This window comes from Sus scrofa, chromosome 4, assembly GCF_000003025.6.
Source record: "Sus scrofa isolate TJ Tabasco breed Duroc chromosome 4, Sscrofa11.1, whole genome shotgun sequence".
NCBI classification, from domain to species: Eukaryota; Metazoa; Chordata; class Mammalia; order Artiodactyla; family Suidae; genus Sus; species Sus scrofa.
Genome location: NC_010446.5, coordinates 97,878,759 through 97,895,263, shown reverse-complemented (window position 1 = coordinate 97,895,263; position 16,505 = coordinate 97,878,759). Strand labels below are relative to the sequence as shown.

The following is a 16,505-nucleotide window of genomic DNA, read 5'->3' as shown; positions in this document are numbered from 1 at the left end:
CATGCTGAGGTAAAGTGTAGGAGGCCCTTCACCTGGAGCCGGGGAAGGAGCTTTCCCAGGGATAGGATAACCTGGCCTGGATGGCAGGTAAGGCTGGCAGAGGGAATCAGGAACTGAGTGAGGTAGATGTTTCAAGGAGCGTGTTCAAAAACCTCAAAGGGAAAGAGTGTGATACATTCTTAGGGGATCTGGCCATCTTGGGGGTCCTAGACTGCTCCATTGTTTAGAACAAAGACACTTGGAGTTCCCTTGTGGCACAGCAGGCTAAGGATTCGGCGTTGTCACTGCAGCAGTTCGGGTCACTGCCGTGGCATGGGTTCAGTCTCTAGACCAGAAACTTCCACATGATGCTGTGGTGAGGCAAGAAAACAAAAAAAGCACTTTGGTGGAAGACTGAAGTGGATGTAGGGTAATACCTGCCTGTTGCTTGGTACTGTCTAGGGTAGAGAATCAAGGAGTCAATAAATGACTGCTTGGTTGCTGTCTCTCGGGTTCCTGAAACTTCCATCCCATTCCTGTAAAGAACTAAAGAGAAAGAAAGGAGACACTTCTCTCTCTCTCTTCTTTTTGTTTGGCCTCGCACACACAGAAGTTCCCAGGCCAAGAATCTAACCCACTCCACAGCAGTGACAACACCAAATCCTTAGTTTGATTCTTAACCTGCTGAGGCACCAGAGAACTCCAAGATGCCTCTGATTCGGGCAAGGCTCTAAAACACCTTCCAGGTGAGGAGACAAGAATGCCAACGGGGCCTGGTCTGTTGGGTTGGTTCACCCAGCCCTCCTACCTGCCCCATCATGTTTCTTCTTCCAGGTAGGAGGTGACACACGTAAACTCTCCAGCACAGTGTGTCCACCCATAATGTCACCAGCAGTGGGAACGGACTGCATCATCTACGTCAAGGCTCTAGGGTATTTTCTGTGTGTGTTTGTGGGGGGGTACGTTACATACTCTTGGGGGTGGTGGGTGAGATTTTAGGTTTATTAAAAGAAAGCGCAAATTTTAAAAGTAATAAAATTTAGCAATGTCAACTGACAGTCTCTCCCCACCAGCTTTCCCCACCTCCAAAATTTTCAGGTTCTGTCTGGCCATAAAAGTGAGGTTTTGACATTGTTAGCAGCATGTTGTAATCACTGGCATGAACTAGTCGTCATAACCACCTCACCCCTCGGGTCCTCTTCAGGACTTTCCTGTGCCAGATACAAAGGGTCAGCAGAAGAGGAGTCACAGGCCCAGTGCCCCCAAAGGCAAGGTGATCACAGAAGAGGTTCACCGGTTTATTTCTTGGTGAAATAATTTCCAAGAACTCATGTAAAAACAGCACAGGGAGCAGCTCAAAACAGTGGCGGGTAAATGGAGACACAGCTCAAGAATGTCAAGAGCCTGAGTCTGGCTTTAGTAGGATAAGCTGTCAAGGGTCGGGAGTAGGGGTGGGGCAAGAGAGCAGAGTGAGGCCAGGTCCCTGCGGAAAGGATGGCTCAGAACATGGAGGGGGGCTAGGAGGGGTGGCCTTCAGAGCCATATGTCAGAGCTGCAGTCGCCCCCAGGGTAGCGAAGCTCATGGGCCAGAGCTGGGCCAAGGGGCTCCTTCCCAAAGTCCACCAGGAAGTTGGGGTTCAACTTCAGCCCTCCCTTCTCTGTGTCTACATCGATCTGCAGCATCACAGAGCCTTCCCTGGTGGAAACAGGGAGGGAAGAAGAAAGAGGTCAGAACTAGGTAAGTGCAGGGGGAGGGGGGTCTGAGGAAGGAGCAGCATGTGGTAAGGGGGGGTCGGGGTGAGGTGACCAGGGAGTCTTCCGAAAGCCAGACCCCTCTGGGAGAGGAGGGCTGGGAGGTGAGCTCGGGCTGCCTGCTTCTTTCTTACCTGATGAGATCGGGGTAAAACTGCTTGTCCCAGGCACTGTACAGCGACGTGGTAACATAGAGACGCTTGCCATCCAGGCTGAGCTGGATCATCTGAGGGCCTCCGGCTACTCGTTTCCCCTTGGGAAAACCAGGGGTCAGACCCCAGGGATACAGACAGATCCTAGGAGGGGCCCGCGGGCACCAGCCAAATCCCAAGAGTGGGCTTGGATGCAGCCCAGCCCCCTCCCTCATACTTCTCCAGCGGGGGATCTGAGGGGCCCATCCTCACCTTGACCACCAGGGGCTCTGGCTGGGATTTTAGCTCCTGGTCCTCCAACACTTGCACGGGGCCACCCTTAACAATGCTGCCCCCGAGGAAGAGCTGAGTGGGGCGGGGGGGTGGGGGGAGCATAAAGGGAGGACAATGGTGGGAGGTGAGGACCTGGCAGGAGGAGCAGCTTGCCCCAGCCGGGAGCCCCTCACTCCCTCCCATTCCCCACATTTAACCGTGGATCCCATGGCTCTGGCCTGAACCCGCCCTCCACACCCACCCCTGATTTTCCCGCACCTCCCTTATCATCCCCCAGCCACCTCGTACCCTCTACCTCACGGCCAGATTTCTACTCCTCCCCTCTGCCCGCCTCCTCCTGCTGGGACCCCACCTGTCCTGTGAGGCGGGGCCTCTTTGGGTCGGAGATGTCATACTGTCGCAGATCCCCGTGCAGCCAGTTGCTGAAGTAGAGGAAGCGGTCGTCCAGGGACAGCAGGATGTCAGTGATGAGGCCTAGGGGTGGGGGTGAGGGGTTCAGAGGCTTTAAGGATTTTTGTTCCTCAGGCTGAGACTCAACCTTCTGATGCCCACACTGCCCTGAGCACTCACTTGGCATTTCAGGCAGCATCCAGCCCTTCACTTTCTTGGGGGGCACCTGGATCACCTTCTCTACCGACCAAGTACCTCCCTGCATTGGGGTAGGAGGTAGGGAGGGGAGTTGTCAGAGTTGAGGGGTGGTGGTCACATCAGCACTTACTCCAGGGAGACAGCAGATACAGGACCTTCTGGCCACTCGGCTCTCACTCCCATGCAAACCCCTTAAGGCAGGGATCATGTCTACTTGACCACTGCATTCCCAGCACCTAGCACAGTGCCTAATGTAGAAGCTCACTAAACATTTTTCAAATGAATGAATAAATATGGCCAGTTAGGGTTTAGGGAGAAACTAGCCTACTAAGAGAAGAGAGGCAGGGCAAGTGGTCTCTTTTTTTTTTTTTTTTTTTTCTCTATAGGGTGCCCCTACAGCATATGGAAGTTCCCAGGCCAGGGACTGAATCTGAGCCAGAGCTGTGACTTAAGCCACAGCTGCAGTAATGCCAGATTCTTAACCTACTGCGCCGCCAGGGATCAAACCCATGCCTCCACAGAGACCAGTTGGATCATCAACCCACTGCACCACCACCTCAGGAACTCCAGGTGGTCTTGTTTTTGATTTCTGGGAAGTTTGGGCTGGTGGAACCAGGAAAGAGGGCCTGGGCCACTCCAAGGGAGAAGGGGGCATCGTGGCCACGGGCGCTCCTGTAGCAGAGCATAACAGGACTGCTGAGAGGAGAGGGCCAGAGCACATGGCACCTCATTCTTGTAGAAGCGCTGGATGTTGGAGCCCAGGGCACAGCCTACGAAGCCCTGGGAAGCGGCCGGGTTGTGCAGGAATCGGATCTCCAGGGGGATGAGCCCATCCTGCAGATGCAGGGTCTGCACCATCTCGTGGCGCTGCCAGTCCCACACGTGTAAGCAGCTCCCATACAGCCCTGGTGTGGAGATGAGACCAGAAGATGGGATCAGGATCAGGGCAGGAGGGCATGGGCAGAGGCTGGGGCACAGCCCAGGGTGGAAGGTTGGAAAATGGGGTGAAGGGATCAGAAGGATGCTTGAGCAAGTCAGAGCACTCAGCCCATTCTGTACCATCACCCCAAGAATCTGGGGTCCACACCAGGGAAGGAAAAGGGCTGGGGAGTGGGGGCTTGGAGCAGAAAGCAGGGGTTTGTGTGACCAGGCTCCTGCCAGCCCACGAGTGGGGAGGTGGACTCTCACCTGCCTGTACGTCAGCGGGGTTGAAGCCATCTCGTAAGACATTGGGAGCCGCCCATTCGGTGCTGATCATGACATTGTGTCGAGGCTGGTACCAGAAGTCATAGCCCAAGGGAGCAGCACCTCCAGGCCTCTCCCATGTCCCCTTCACCTCAAAGGTCTCTCCATCCAGCAGCACAAACCCCCCTGAGCAGGGAAGGAAGCAGGATGGCAGGTAGAGGTAGTGGAGACCAACCTGCACCCAGCTGGCACCCCCAGGCCTGTCCGAGGGGCTCCAAGCCGTTGCCTGGTGCCCCTCCTCCCATTGGGTTTGCCAGCTCCTTAAATTCAGGAGCTCCTTAAATCTGGACACCTGATGGGCACCCCTTCCTCCCATCAACTTCATCCCTCTCCTGGATAACAGGGTAAAATTTTCCTCCCCTGAGTCAAGATCTTCTGGGACTCTATCCACTAGGTTGCTCTTGCACAGCCTCCCACTTTCAGCGTAGGATTCCTGCCAGAGTCTAAGCTCCATTCTGCTCACTATGTTTCTTTTTGTCTTTTGTCTTTTTAGGGCTGCACCTGAGGCATATGGAGGTTCCCAGGCTAGGGGTCGAATCGGAGCTGTAGCCGCCGGCCTACGCCAGAGCCACAGCAACACAGGATCCGAGCCACATCTGCGACCTACACCACAGCTCATGGCAACACCGGATCGTTAACCCACTGAGCAAGGGCAGGGACCGAACCTGCAACTTCATGGTTCCTAGTTGGATTCATTTCTGCTGCACCACAACAGGAACTCCCTACATTTTTTTAAGAGAGTATATATATTTATTCATAATTTAGCATGAATACCCAATATTTTTTCCCCTTGCCACTTCTTTGCAAAAACAGATATTTACTCCTGTGTTATTAAATCTAGGAGTACCATGCATCCCATCTCCTGAAAAGAGCAGTTAAATAGAGTCTAAGGCAGTAACCTTAACTGGACTCCTCGAACTGATATTTCACTCCAAGCCCTTGGACGGCGAGTTCTGGTGAAACAGGTAAGGCTTGGAGAGAGGCAGCACAGTGTGGTGACCAGGACCTAGATTCTGGAGCCATACTGCTGGGTTTGAATTCCAGCTCTACAACTTAAAAGCTGGTTGACTTTGGGTAAGTTACTTAATTGGTCTGTGCCCTCGGCTGCCTAATCTGTAAAATGGGACTCACAGCAGCACCTTTCTCATAGGCTGTGTCTACACACAGGGGACATTTTAGGTGAAAGCTCTGATCATACCATAAATGAGAAAGCTGCTGCGACAATCAAGGATCCCCAGGACTCTGAGATTTGCTTATGAATTCATGAAGGCTGAAATTAAATGTGTGTGTTTTCTGGGGCCATGTCTGTGCTTGCCCCATGGCAGATATTTCTGACTATAAATTATAATTGAATTCATCATTCGAGGCTCATCGTCATAAAAATAACTGAAACAACTAATGTTACTTGACTATGGTTTGAATACTGGGTGAGACCCCACCCTCTGGTTCTGTCTGGTAGGTCATTCCATCCCTTCCCCAGCTTGGGATCTACTTCCCTCACAGATGTGCCTACAGTGCCGGCCGGTACCTTTGCCATTGCCCTTGGGATCTCCCAGGGCACTGATCATCACCTCCCCACTGGCCAGGCAGTGGCTGGTGTGTAGGTAGCCCAGGTCACACTTGGCATGGATGTCCTGGGGCTCGATGACCTGGAGAGGGGGAAGGAATGGCGTCAGAATCTAACTAACAGGGCCAGGTGTCCCCGCTTCTTCCTCCTCCACTCCCACACTTCTATCTGCTATCCTGGCCTCTATTCCTTCGGAACATGGACGCAATTTTCCCGGCAGGAATTTGGCAGAGATTCAAACTGGTAACTTCTGCAGAGCAGCAGGGGAGAGTCAGAGGGACTGCTAGAAAGCACAGATTTCTGTCGCTCTGCCTGTCTTGAGGGCACTCTCAGCCCTTTGAGACCATAAGCTCCTCCCAGGCTGGGAGAATGCCAGTGTCAACTTTGTATCATCAGCAGCAAGCAGTAAGGGCCTGGCACAAAAAGGGCCCTCAGCAGAACATTGAAAGGAAGGACTAGAGACTCTCGCCTAAGGGAAGCCCTGGGCTCCTAACTGGCTGGGGAGGAAATGGCTTCTTCTTCAGCTCAGAGTAAAAGAGAAGAGCCTCCTCGCTCCCCTCCGGTGCCCCTGGGTGGTAACGACCCAGCACATGGGTAACTCTCCTCCAAAGCCTAGCCCCACTCTGTGCTGCTGAGCCCAGACCCTGCTTAAGAGCTGGAGGCAGCTGCTTTGGGCTGGTGGGCACACTGGGGGCCCTAAGCTGGCTAGGGTGGAGGACGTGCCTTGTGCAGCTTTGGGGCACGGGGTTCGGTGCCCACGTCCACCACATAAATTCGGGAGGAGATGAGGCAGGGCAGCATCAGCTTGGTGCGTGACTTGGTGCTGTCTCCGAAGCAGCTGCTGCAGGTGTTCCATCCTGAGTGATGCAGCTCGTCCTTCATGTTGGGCATGGGCAGCCGGTGGATGACCTAAAACAGGAGAGGGGGCAGGGAGTGGTACTCACCCAGAGCATGCCTCTGTGTGCTTTTGGCAAAGGGGCCCCCTGGACCCACTTCAGCTTGGCAGTGTGGCACACACTTGATTTCAGCACTGACCTTGCACATGGGGGGAGTAGCCTTGTGCAGTGAACAACCTGAACGACCATACCCAGAGAGGGCAAAGAAGGATAGAGCCGCGGAAGAGCATTGCCGGGTCCAGGGCTAGAGGAGGGAGTCTCAGGGGTCCCCTGGTGACCAGGCCTCACCTCACCTGGCAATACTGGGGAGACTTAGGGTCAACATCCACAGTGGCCAGATAATCCGGGGCCTCGGTGCTTGTGTTTCGGTAAATGCAGGGCAGGTAGACAATCTCCTCCCTGGGTCCTGGAGGGTAGAGGGCAGGCAGTCGGGGTGCAGGACGTGCCAGCAATGGCTTGCCTACTTCCCTTCCGGGGGATGCTGGATCTGTCTTCTCGAACTTACCTTTCATGGCCTCCAGGGGGGTAGGGTAGCCAGGTCCACACTTCCCACATTTGGTAGCTGTGAAAACAATGGGGCATGTTGGGACCATGCTCTGGAGGGTGCCCTGCCCCTGCCCCTGCCCAAGGGGCACTGTCCCAGGTCCCCTCCAGACCCCCAAAACCCTGATGAGTGCGTGGGTGGGTGGGTGTGGCAGGAAGAGCTGCAGAGATAGGACCTGAAGGTGCACAGACACTCAAGCAGGAGGAAGGTGGGTGCAGGGGAGGCTGTGTGGTGCAGTGGTTTTGACACTGACTGGGGTGCCAAGCCCAGCTGGTCACTGACTAGCCATGGGAGCTTGGGCAAATCACCTAACTTCCCTGGCCTCGGTTTCCATGTCATCTGTAAAGAGAGGGTAAGACGAACGGCACACAACGGACTTTTATGAGACGCAGAGCTTTGTGCTTGCCTGGTAGGAGCCGGGAAACCCTGGCTTCTTGAAGAACAGCCCTTGGGAGCGAGGGTGGTGTCCCTGCCCCTCCTTTCACTGAAAGGCGTCTAACCAGGACCTGGGACACTTCCTGCTTCCCTCCCCTCTGGGTCATGACCCCAGGCTGCTGGCCAGATCCTGGGTTACATAATCAAGGTTCTGGTAAGGGATAGGAGGCTGAAGTTCAAGGCTGCAGGACTGATACTGGCTGCATGTCCTTAAACCAGTTTCTACCCAGGGCCCACCCAGGGTGACCCCATCTACTTCCTTTATCTGTAAAGCAAGGTGTTTGGCCCAGCTCTGGAGAGCTCAGAGGCCCACCCACCAGAGTTGTAGGAAGTGGCTCTCCTTGTCCCCTGAAGTCTGGCAAGAGAAGCCACAAAGTCAGGAACCAAAGTCAGCCACAGAGAAGGAAGGCTGCCACCAGGCATTAAGCCTCAGGGTCTGAGTCCAAACCAGGACGAAGGGCTGAGGAATAAACACAGAGGGAGCTGCAGGCCGAAAGAAATCCCGGAGTGGAGTTCACAGGACTGGATACTGCCTCCCTGCCTGGTCCCGTGGCCAGTCTGGCTACTGGCCCAGAGTTGAGCCTCCACTGGAGCCTGGGCTCAGGCCCTCAGCCAGGGAGCCAGGTCCCCCTACTTGCAGCAGCCAAGTGACTTAGGAGGCTGAGAGGCGGCAAACGGCATTTTAGAGTCCAGAAACGTATTTAAGCTTCAGTTTTGACATTTACTCTCCCCATTTTCCCCTCTTCGTTTGCCTAAAAGGGGGTAATAATATCCTATCTTCTTCTCTAAGTGACTATGAAGGCCAAATAAGACAAAACATTCAGAAACACTTTTGTAAATGTGTCATATAAACACGGGTAGGGCTGAGACAAAAATCCCAGTGCTTGGTGCCCAGAGAGAGGGCTGGGGGTGGGGTAGGGTGGAACGGGGTGAGGTCCAGCCCAAAGGAATAAAGACTTTTTCTGCCACACAAATAAGCTGTGTCAGGGGGGAGGGGGAGGGGAAGGAGCGTGCCAGACACAGAACAGGAGGGGATCCAAAACTCAAGACATCAAGAGGGAGCTAAGAAAACTGCAAAGCAGGAGTGCCTATTGTGGCTCGGTGGGTTAAAGACCTGAGGTTGTCTCTGTGAGGATGTGGGTTAGATCCCTGGTCTCGCTCAGTGGGTTAAGGATCTGGTGTTGCCGTGAGCTGTGGTGTAGGTCCTTGGATGCAGCCCAGATCCGGTGTGGCTGTGGCTGTGGCTGTGGCTGTGGCTATGGCTTGTGGCCGCAGCGCACCTCAACCCCAAGCCTGGGAACTTCCATATGCCGCAAGTGCAGCTGTAAAAAGAAAAAATAGAAAAACAAAAACTGCGAAGCCCTAGAGAGACTGAGAGAGATGGTATGGAGGGTGCGTGAAGGCGGTCCACCCGCCCGTCAGCACCCTCTGGCCATTCCTGATCCCAGCCGCTCCATCCCCCACAGCATTTCTCAGAGTCAGGGTCAGGCCCTGGGAGCCACTCAGGCCCCACCGAGCATGAGTCCTCTTTCTGGAGAACATCTCCCCTGTCTTCAGCATCTCAGGCAAGATCTCTGAATATCTCTGGGTATGAGATGAACACAGGGAAAGTGCCCTGTGTCTTCCCAAGGCCAGGCTGGCTGCTGAATGTTGGGCCAGCCCAGGAAAGAGCCAGATCCAAAAGGGCGAGATCCCAATACTTCCAACCAGACCCAAACTCCTCCTCAGCCTGACATCCAGGAGCCCATGGGTGGAGGAATAGGAGGACTTTGGGAACTGAGCAGGGGAGGCACGGAAACAGGCCCCCAGTGAGAGTGGGGGCTCTTGGGTTTCACTCCCAGAGTGACTGGTGGGGCAGGGGGCTAATGAGTGACCTGGCCACTGAAGGCCTACGTTCCCTACTCCCTGCAGGAAAAAGATGGCCCCCAGGGCTGAAATCAGGATTGTCTGTCTTCTGTGGTGACAGAGACATAGATTTCCTCCTAAGTATCCCAGCCTTATTTTCTCAGCTGCAGAAAGGTCCCCTGGCCCCAGGCTGCAGCCAAGGGAGCTGGCTGGGGGCCCATGGTCACCGGTCCCAGCAGTCCTTCTCCCTTCTGTCCCAGATGCCTCCAGAAATGCTGGCTAAAGTGGGAAATGCAGGGATGGGGGTGGGGTGGGCATGGTGGAGCCCAGAACCCTCCTTTCTCTCCTCTCTCCGGCTCTCTCTCCAGCTTCTCTGTCACTTCCTGTGGGGCGGACCAGGGGTGGGCAACGCACGTTGTCAGAAGCCCCCCTCCTTACCCATGCTGCTCGCTGGTGCGCTTTATCAGGAGTGGGCAGAGACGAAAGTCGCGCAGGTGTCAGAGGCAGGCTGTGCCCGGGAAGGGGCAAAGGGAGGGAACTTATACAACCTCTTGCGGGTGGGCGGGGCAGGGGGAGGGCCTGACCTCGCAGCTCCACATGAATAACAAAGAGCAGCTGGCCTGGACGGTCTCAAATGGCCTTGTGTGTGAGTAACTGGCTGTGTTTGTGTGTCTTCAAGCGTGAGTGCGCGTGCACATGTGCGCTGTGCCTGTGCCTGCTTCTCTTTAGCAGAGTGGGTCTGGGCATGTGCTTGCTCCTGTATACCTGTGTGTTGCCTGTGTATGTATTTTTACCCATGCTCCTGCATGAGTGTAGCTGTGTCCATGTGCCTGCTGAAGGTGCTGGTGTGTAAAAATCTGTACTTGTGTATGTATATGTGTGCCTGCTGGAATATTTATGCCTGTGTAGGGATACATGAATATGTGCCTTTGTGTGTGTGTGTGAGGATGTGGATGCACTAGTTCCTGGGTTTCTTTTTTAACTTTATTTTCATTTTTAAAATTTTATTTATGTAATTAATTTTTGTCATCTTCTTTTTTTTTTTTTTTTGCTACTTTGGGGCCACACCCGCAGCATATGGAGGCTCCCAGGCTAGGGGTCGAATCGCAGCTATAGCTGCCAGCCTACACCACAGCCACAGCAACACCAAATCCGAGCCACATCTTCGACCTACACCACAGCTCACGGCAATGCCGGATAATTAACCCACTGAGTGAGGCCAGGGATCGAACCTGTGTCCTCATGGATCCTAGTCAGATTCATTTCCTCTGTGCCACAGCAGGCACTCCTATTTTTGTCTTTTTAAGGCCGCACCCAAGGCACACGGAAGTTCCCAGGCTAGGGGTCGAATTGGAACTGTAGCTGCCAGACTAAGCCACAGCCACAGCAGTGCTAGATCTGAGCTGTGTCTGTGACCTACACTGCAGCTCACACCAACACCAGATCCTTAACCAACTGACTGAGGCCAGGGATCAAACCCTCGTCCTCACGGATACTAGTCAGGTTGGTCACCACTGAGCCACAACGGAACTCCCTATTTATTTGTTTTTTGGCTGTGCCCACAGAATGTCGAATTTTGGGGGCCAGGGATCGAACCTGTGCCACAGCAGTGACAACCCCTAGTCCTTAACTACTAGGTCGCCAGGGAACTCCAAGTTTCGGGGTCTCGAAATGCTCATCCCTGCTCATCTCTTGGCATTTCGGGGCACCCAGCTGTGGGCCCATTTGCTCCTCTATCCATAGCCAGGATCCGCTCTCTCCTAAGATTGCCTTCACATGCCAGACATCCATGTTCCAAAAGGCACAGTCCGGAGTTCCCGTTGTGGCGCAGTGGTTAACGAACCCGACTAGGAACCATGAGGTTGCAGGTTCGATCCCTGGCCTTGCTCAGTGGGTTAACGATCCGGCGTTGCCGTGAGCTGTGGTGTAGGTTGCAGACGCGGCTCGGATCCAGTGTTGCTGTGGCTCTGGCGTAGGCTGGCGGCTACAGCTCCGATTCGACCCCTAGCCTGGGAACCTCCACATGCCGCGGGAGCGGCCCAAGAAAATGGCAAAAAAAGACAAAAAACAAAACAAAACAAAAAAAACCAAAAGGTACAGTCCCACTCGTCCCAAGATTCACCCATGTCTTCCCTCCACAGCTGCCCTGACAGGTTGTATGTCCAGGTTCCACCTTCCCCAGACTCATTCATTCCTCTTGGGCTTTGAAGTGGAGGGCAAGTTGGCAGTGCCCATTATTACCCTCATAAAACTTGGAAGGTGAAAGTGGGGTGCCTCCCCCTCATCTCCCAGCCTGGTGCCTCAACAGCTCCAGGCAGGTTACTAGGGCCCAGGGACAGTCCAGCATGATGCCACTGTCCCTAGCTGAAAGCAACTGGTCATAAAGCTCTCAGGGGCTCCATCTATCCAGGAAAGAGTCCTCCAGCTAGAGGACTCCGAAACTGCCAGGGCTGCTGAGCCTGCTAATATAGGGGGCCAAATGACAGCTACTTGCTGAAGAACTGATGGGGAGTTGAGGCCTGATCCCTTAACTCTCTCTAGGGCTGCCTTCATTCAGGGAAGCCAGGCCTTAGTGAGCTGGACAAAGCAACCCACATAGATTGCTCTCCATTTTGAAGCTGAGGGCTCCTTTCTTTCCTCAAAGTTGGCCACCTGACCAGGGTAACATCTGCCCCACTCTTCTTGGAACCTACTGACTCTGGTCTACAAAAACCGCTTTCATCTCCTTGGATGAAAGCTCTGGGGTGACGTTTTTATTGGATAGTGAAAGGGACAGAGTTTGGGTTTGAGCCTGCCCGGAGAAAGGAGCCACGAGGCTTACAAACCAGCGTGGGGGTGGGGAGAGCCAAACTGGGCTTTGGTGTGATGGGTGTCTGTCCTCCGGGTTCCCTGGTGAGGGATCACTGCCCACAAAGGAAGATGCCCTGTGGCTGCCCAGGGCAGGGGGCCGCCCTCAGGCCCTCGTCCCCAGTGCCGCTCAACTCCTCTTGGCTCTTTCCTCCTTCTCCATCCTCGCTGTGAACCATCCTCTGCCTGAGGTCTCTGTCTCCTACCTCCTCTCCACTCTCCCATTTTTTGGCTGGGGGCAGCCCAAATCCAAGATCTGAAAGAGAGAAACCCCATCCCACCCTCTTACCAAAAATTCTTAAGTTCATTAACTTCAAGGAAGCTGTTATTTCACTGTTCCAGAGTCTGTCACTGGCTGCAAGATCCTTCATGCCCCATGGCTCTGACCTGGCGGGTCTCTGCGGCCCCGCCTTGGCACCCCTGACCACTTCCTGTGGCTTTGTCCCAGAATGCTCGCTCCAGAGCCTGCAAGGTGGTCAGAGAAAACTGTCCCAATCCGGGCTGTGGGTGGAGGCTGTCCAGGGCCAGGGTTCAGGCTGGTAACTGAGAAGGGCTCCTGGTGTATTTGTTTCTTTTGGCACTGACAGGGCTTGGGCTTCCAAGGTGGAGACCTGCACCCCAGTTGGCACGGGGCTCCTGAACATCTCCAATGTTGTTTCTCAGGAATTTTGGGGCTCCCTCCCTATCTGCCCTGCCCCTTCCTAGCCGGAGACCATCCCAAACTGGGTGCCCCCACCACTGCCTGAAGCATAGGGTGTCTGGGAAGGCCAGCAGGGTTGGTGTGGCAACAATCCTGTTGTTACAAGCCCCAAAGGAGCATAGTAAGTACTACAGGCAATAGGTTATCTGGTTGATAGCTGGACAGCCAGGCGATTGCGTAACCGCTGTTGAGCTTTGGCTCCAGCCTCCACAAACAGGAAGTGATTTTTGTGGCCACAGGGGGTCCTAGAATAGCAGCTGCACACAGATGGTGCCGGGCTCTGCTGGTTCCCCTCTTTTTTTTTCCACCCTCAGCCCAATTTCTGTGGGCCTCTTTAAACAGGTCTTGAGACTATTGATGGGGAAATGGGAAAGTGGGGAAAAGAAGTGAAAAGAAGAGACAAATGAGATGATGAAGTCAGAGTCTCTTAGAAGAACTTGATATGTTTAAAAAAAAAAACCAACCAAGGAATTCCCATTGTGGTGCAGCAGAAACAAATCTGACTAGGAATCATGAGGTTGTAGGTTCGATCCCTGGCCTCACTCAGTGGGTTAAGGATTCGGCGTTGCCCTGAGCTGTGGTGTAGATTGCAGACGCATCTTGGATCCCATGTTGCTGTGGCTGTGGTTTTAGGCCGGCAGCTACAGCTCCAATTAGACCCCTAGCCTGGGAACCTCCAAATGCTGCAAGTGCAGCCCTAAAAACCAAAACAAACAAACAAACAAACAAACAAAACAACCCCAAGGCTGTTCTTCATCTCTAGCAAAACAAAAAATGACAGGAAAGCGATCAAAGTCTGCTGGAAGTGACATTAAGGAGAGAGAAAAAATTAACTCTTGAAACCACCTCCCACTCAGTAGCCCTTGCCTGCAGCACCCTGATGAACCCCATCTTGTAGGTAAATCATCCTTTCACTGATGAAGAAATTGAGGCTCAGAGAGGGCCAAGGCCACTGAGAGATGATGGAACAGGATTTCCATCTGGATCTGCCTGACTCTGGCGCTCAGAGTTTTTCTAATCACTCTTTGTCTTTACGTATTTTGTTTTGCTTTATTTGGTTTCAGGAGGGGGAGGGTGGGGAGCAGAAAAACCAGAAGGAATGTACAAAGCAGTGGTGTTTTGTTTCTTGGAAGTCTCTGGAGAGAGGAATTTTTTTTTCTCTGAAAGGGGGAACAGAGTCAAGAAGCAGATGCCTCCTGCCTGGAGCAGCATTACTGGTGATGGAGGTGGGGGGAGTGGTGGAGACACCCTGTGCTTCGAGAAAGATTGGGAGGGTATACATCTGAGGGCCAGCCGTGCTTACTTTTGGAGAGAGGCAGTGGAAGGAAGGAGTGATTTTCCATTTTTTTCTTTTCTGTCTTATTGCCTTTTCTAGGGCCGCACCCGCTAACGAGCATGTATTACTTTTATAATCAGACCCCAAATAAAGGTATTAAAACAAAACAAAACAATAGAGAGAGAGAGAAAGAGAGAAAAGCAGGGTGGAAGATTGGTGCAATATAGATCAGAGACACTGGGAGCCCATGCTGGGAGAAGGATGGGCCCTGGGCCCTTTACCCAGCAGCTGTGCCACCAACCTGCGGGCCCTCTCCTTTGGAAGACACACATGTGCACGGTTATTCATTCATTCTTTCAATCTCGCACTCCACAGACATTCCTGGAGCATGTATGTTTTAGCAAAGTGGTGAACAAGACAAAATTTCTGGGGAGTTCCCTGGTGCCTCTGTGGGTTAAGGGTCCGGTATTGTCACTGCTATGGCTTGGATACGATCCCTGGCTTGAGAATTTCCACATGAGGCAGACAGGGCCAAAAAAAGAGACAAAGCTTCTGCCATTATAGAGATGACATTCTAAGAAAGACAGCCAATAACCAAGCAAAAGTATAAATAAATAAGATCATTTCACATAAGTGCTAGGAAGGAAGATGATGTAAGGGTGATTGGGAGTACACTGCATAGGGTTGTTTGGTATATAAAGGTACAGATTTGTGCGCAAAGGAACAGCATAAACAAACTAAAATACAAACTGCCCACAGCGCATAAGGTAGCAGCTGATGGTGGCCTGAAGCTCGACTGGCTGTACAGGTTGAGGTTTTAGTGAGCATAGAGTTTCTGAGCCCTGTCCTGCTCATTTCCCCTTGTTTTAAGAGACCAACTCCACGCCCTCAGAGGAAGAGAGTGGCGTTTACTGAGAACCTGTCACTAGGTGTGACTGGTGCCAGGCCAGGCGCTGCACACTAGCAACCAGCTCAGCCTGGAGAGGTAAGTAGCTTCTTTCTTCACCTCGCATTAAAGAAACAGTTTCCTAATTCATCCAGCTGCTCATGCTCTTCTCACAGCACCTCCCCATCTCTGAACTGTGCTGAGTTCAGAGCCGGCAGCTCAGAGCAACACCGAAGCTCAGAGAAGAGAAATAAAGAAAACTACAACAGTGCCCTCTGCTAAGGCTTCCTCCTCACCTCCAATCCACTCAGAGATACCCTCCCTCCCGACTGTCCTGTGATGTCAAGACTTCGCCACGTCTCACCTCTGGGCTACAGGGATCACCTCTGGCGTGTCAGGCTGCCAGTACCTTTGCAGGGTGGTCAGAAGCATCCTCGTGGTGGGCAGTGCTGAGAAGCGACCACTGTAAGAACAAGGGAGACACTTCAAGAGGGGAAAGAAAGTGTTTAAAAAGCAATCATTACCATATTAACTCTTTTATCCCTATCTCTTGAGAGAGAAGACTAGAAAGTGAAAGAGGGAGATAGCTTTCTCTCTTTCTCTCTGGAAAATTTCAATAAGTACATAGAGCAAATGGTATCATGAACCCGCAGGTACACCATCCACCTTCAGTAAAAATCAGCTCATAATCCATCTTGTTTCAATGATACCTCCCAGCCTCCCTCTAGCTTGGTTTTTTTGTTAGTTTATTTGTTTTGGCTGTGCCATGGGACATGTAGAAGTTCCTGGGGCAGGGATCGAACAAACATCCTTATGGACAGTCATATTCTTAACCTGCTGAGCCACAATGGGAATGCCTATCTTGTTCTTCTTCATGGCTGAGTAGTATTCCATTGTCTATATATGCACCACTTCTTCTGAATTCATTCATCTGTTGACGGACATTTAGGTTGTTTGCACGTCTTGGCTATTGTGCATAGTTCTGCTATGAACATAGGGGTGCAAGTATCTTTTGGAATGAAAGTTTTGTTCACATATATGCCCAGGAGTGAGACTGCTGGATCATATGGTATTTCTACTTTTAGTTTTCTGAGAAACCTCCATACTGTTTTCTATAGTGGCTGCACACAATTTACTTTCCCACCAACAGTGTAGGAGGGCTGCCTTTTCTCCACACCCTCTCCAGCATTTGTTATGGGTAGACCTTTTTTTTCTTCTTAAGGCTGCACCTACAGCATATGGAAGTTCCCAGGCTAGGAGTCCAATTGGAGCAGCAGCTTCCGGCCTACACCACAACCACAGCAATGTGGGATCCGAGCTGCATCTGGGACCCACTCCACAGCTCACGGCCACGCCGGATCCTTAATCCACTGAGCCAGGCCAGGGATTAAACCCAAATCCTTATGGATACTAGTTGGGGTTTTTTTTTTTGTTTTTGTCTTTTTGCCTTTTCTAGGGCCGCTCCCCTGGCATATGGAGGTTCCCAGGCTAGGGGTCATACTGGAGCTGTAGCCACCCAC

General features: G+C 52.7%; 1 protein-coding gene across 4 annotated transcripts in view; it reads right to left on the bottom strand.

Moving 5' to 3' along the window:
* The window catches only part of SELENBP1 (selenium binding protein 1), a 33,083-nt gene continuing 17,834 nt past the window's right edge, over window positions 1,257-16,505 (bottom strand). Inside the window, exons 1-12 of one of the 4 annotated variants that reach the window (XM_001929643.5) lie at window positions 9,715-9,852; window positions 6,958-7,014; window positions 6,746-6,858; window positions 6,280-6,465; window positions 5,518-5,638; window positions 3,933-4,115; window positions 3,471-3,649; window positions 2,727-2,805; window positions 2,509-2,630; window positions 2,136-2,228; window positions 1,866-1,984; window positions 1,257-1,675 (exon numbers count right to left, since the gene is read on the bottom strand). In XM_001929643.5, coding sequence (XP_001929678.1) covers window positions 1,513-1,675; window positions 1,866-1,984; window positions 2,136-2,228; window positions 2,509-2,630; window positions 2,727-2,805; window positions 3,471-3,649; window positions 3,933-4,115; window positions 5,518-5,638; window positions 6,280-6,465; window positions 6,746-6,858; window positions 6,958-7,014; window positions 9,715-9,718 — 1,419 coding nt within the window. In that variant the 5' untranslated portion in view covers window positions 9,719-9,852 and the 3' untranslated portion in view covers window positions 1,257-1,512. Of the gene's footprint in view, window positions 1,676-1,865; window positions 1,985-2,135; window positions 2,229-2,508; window positions 2,631-2,726; window positions 2,806-3,470; window positions 3,650-3,932; window positions 4,116-5,517; window positions 5,639-6,279; window positions 6,466-6,745; window positions 7,015-7,748; window positions 7,887-9,714; window positions 9,853-15,349; window positions 15,449-16,505 lie in introns of those variants that run through there. The other 3 variants (XM_021089863.1, XM_013997151.2, XM_013997150.2) reach the window with 3 other exon arrangements.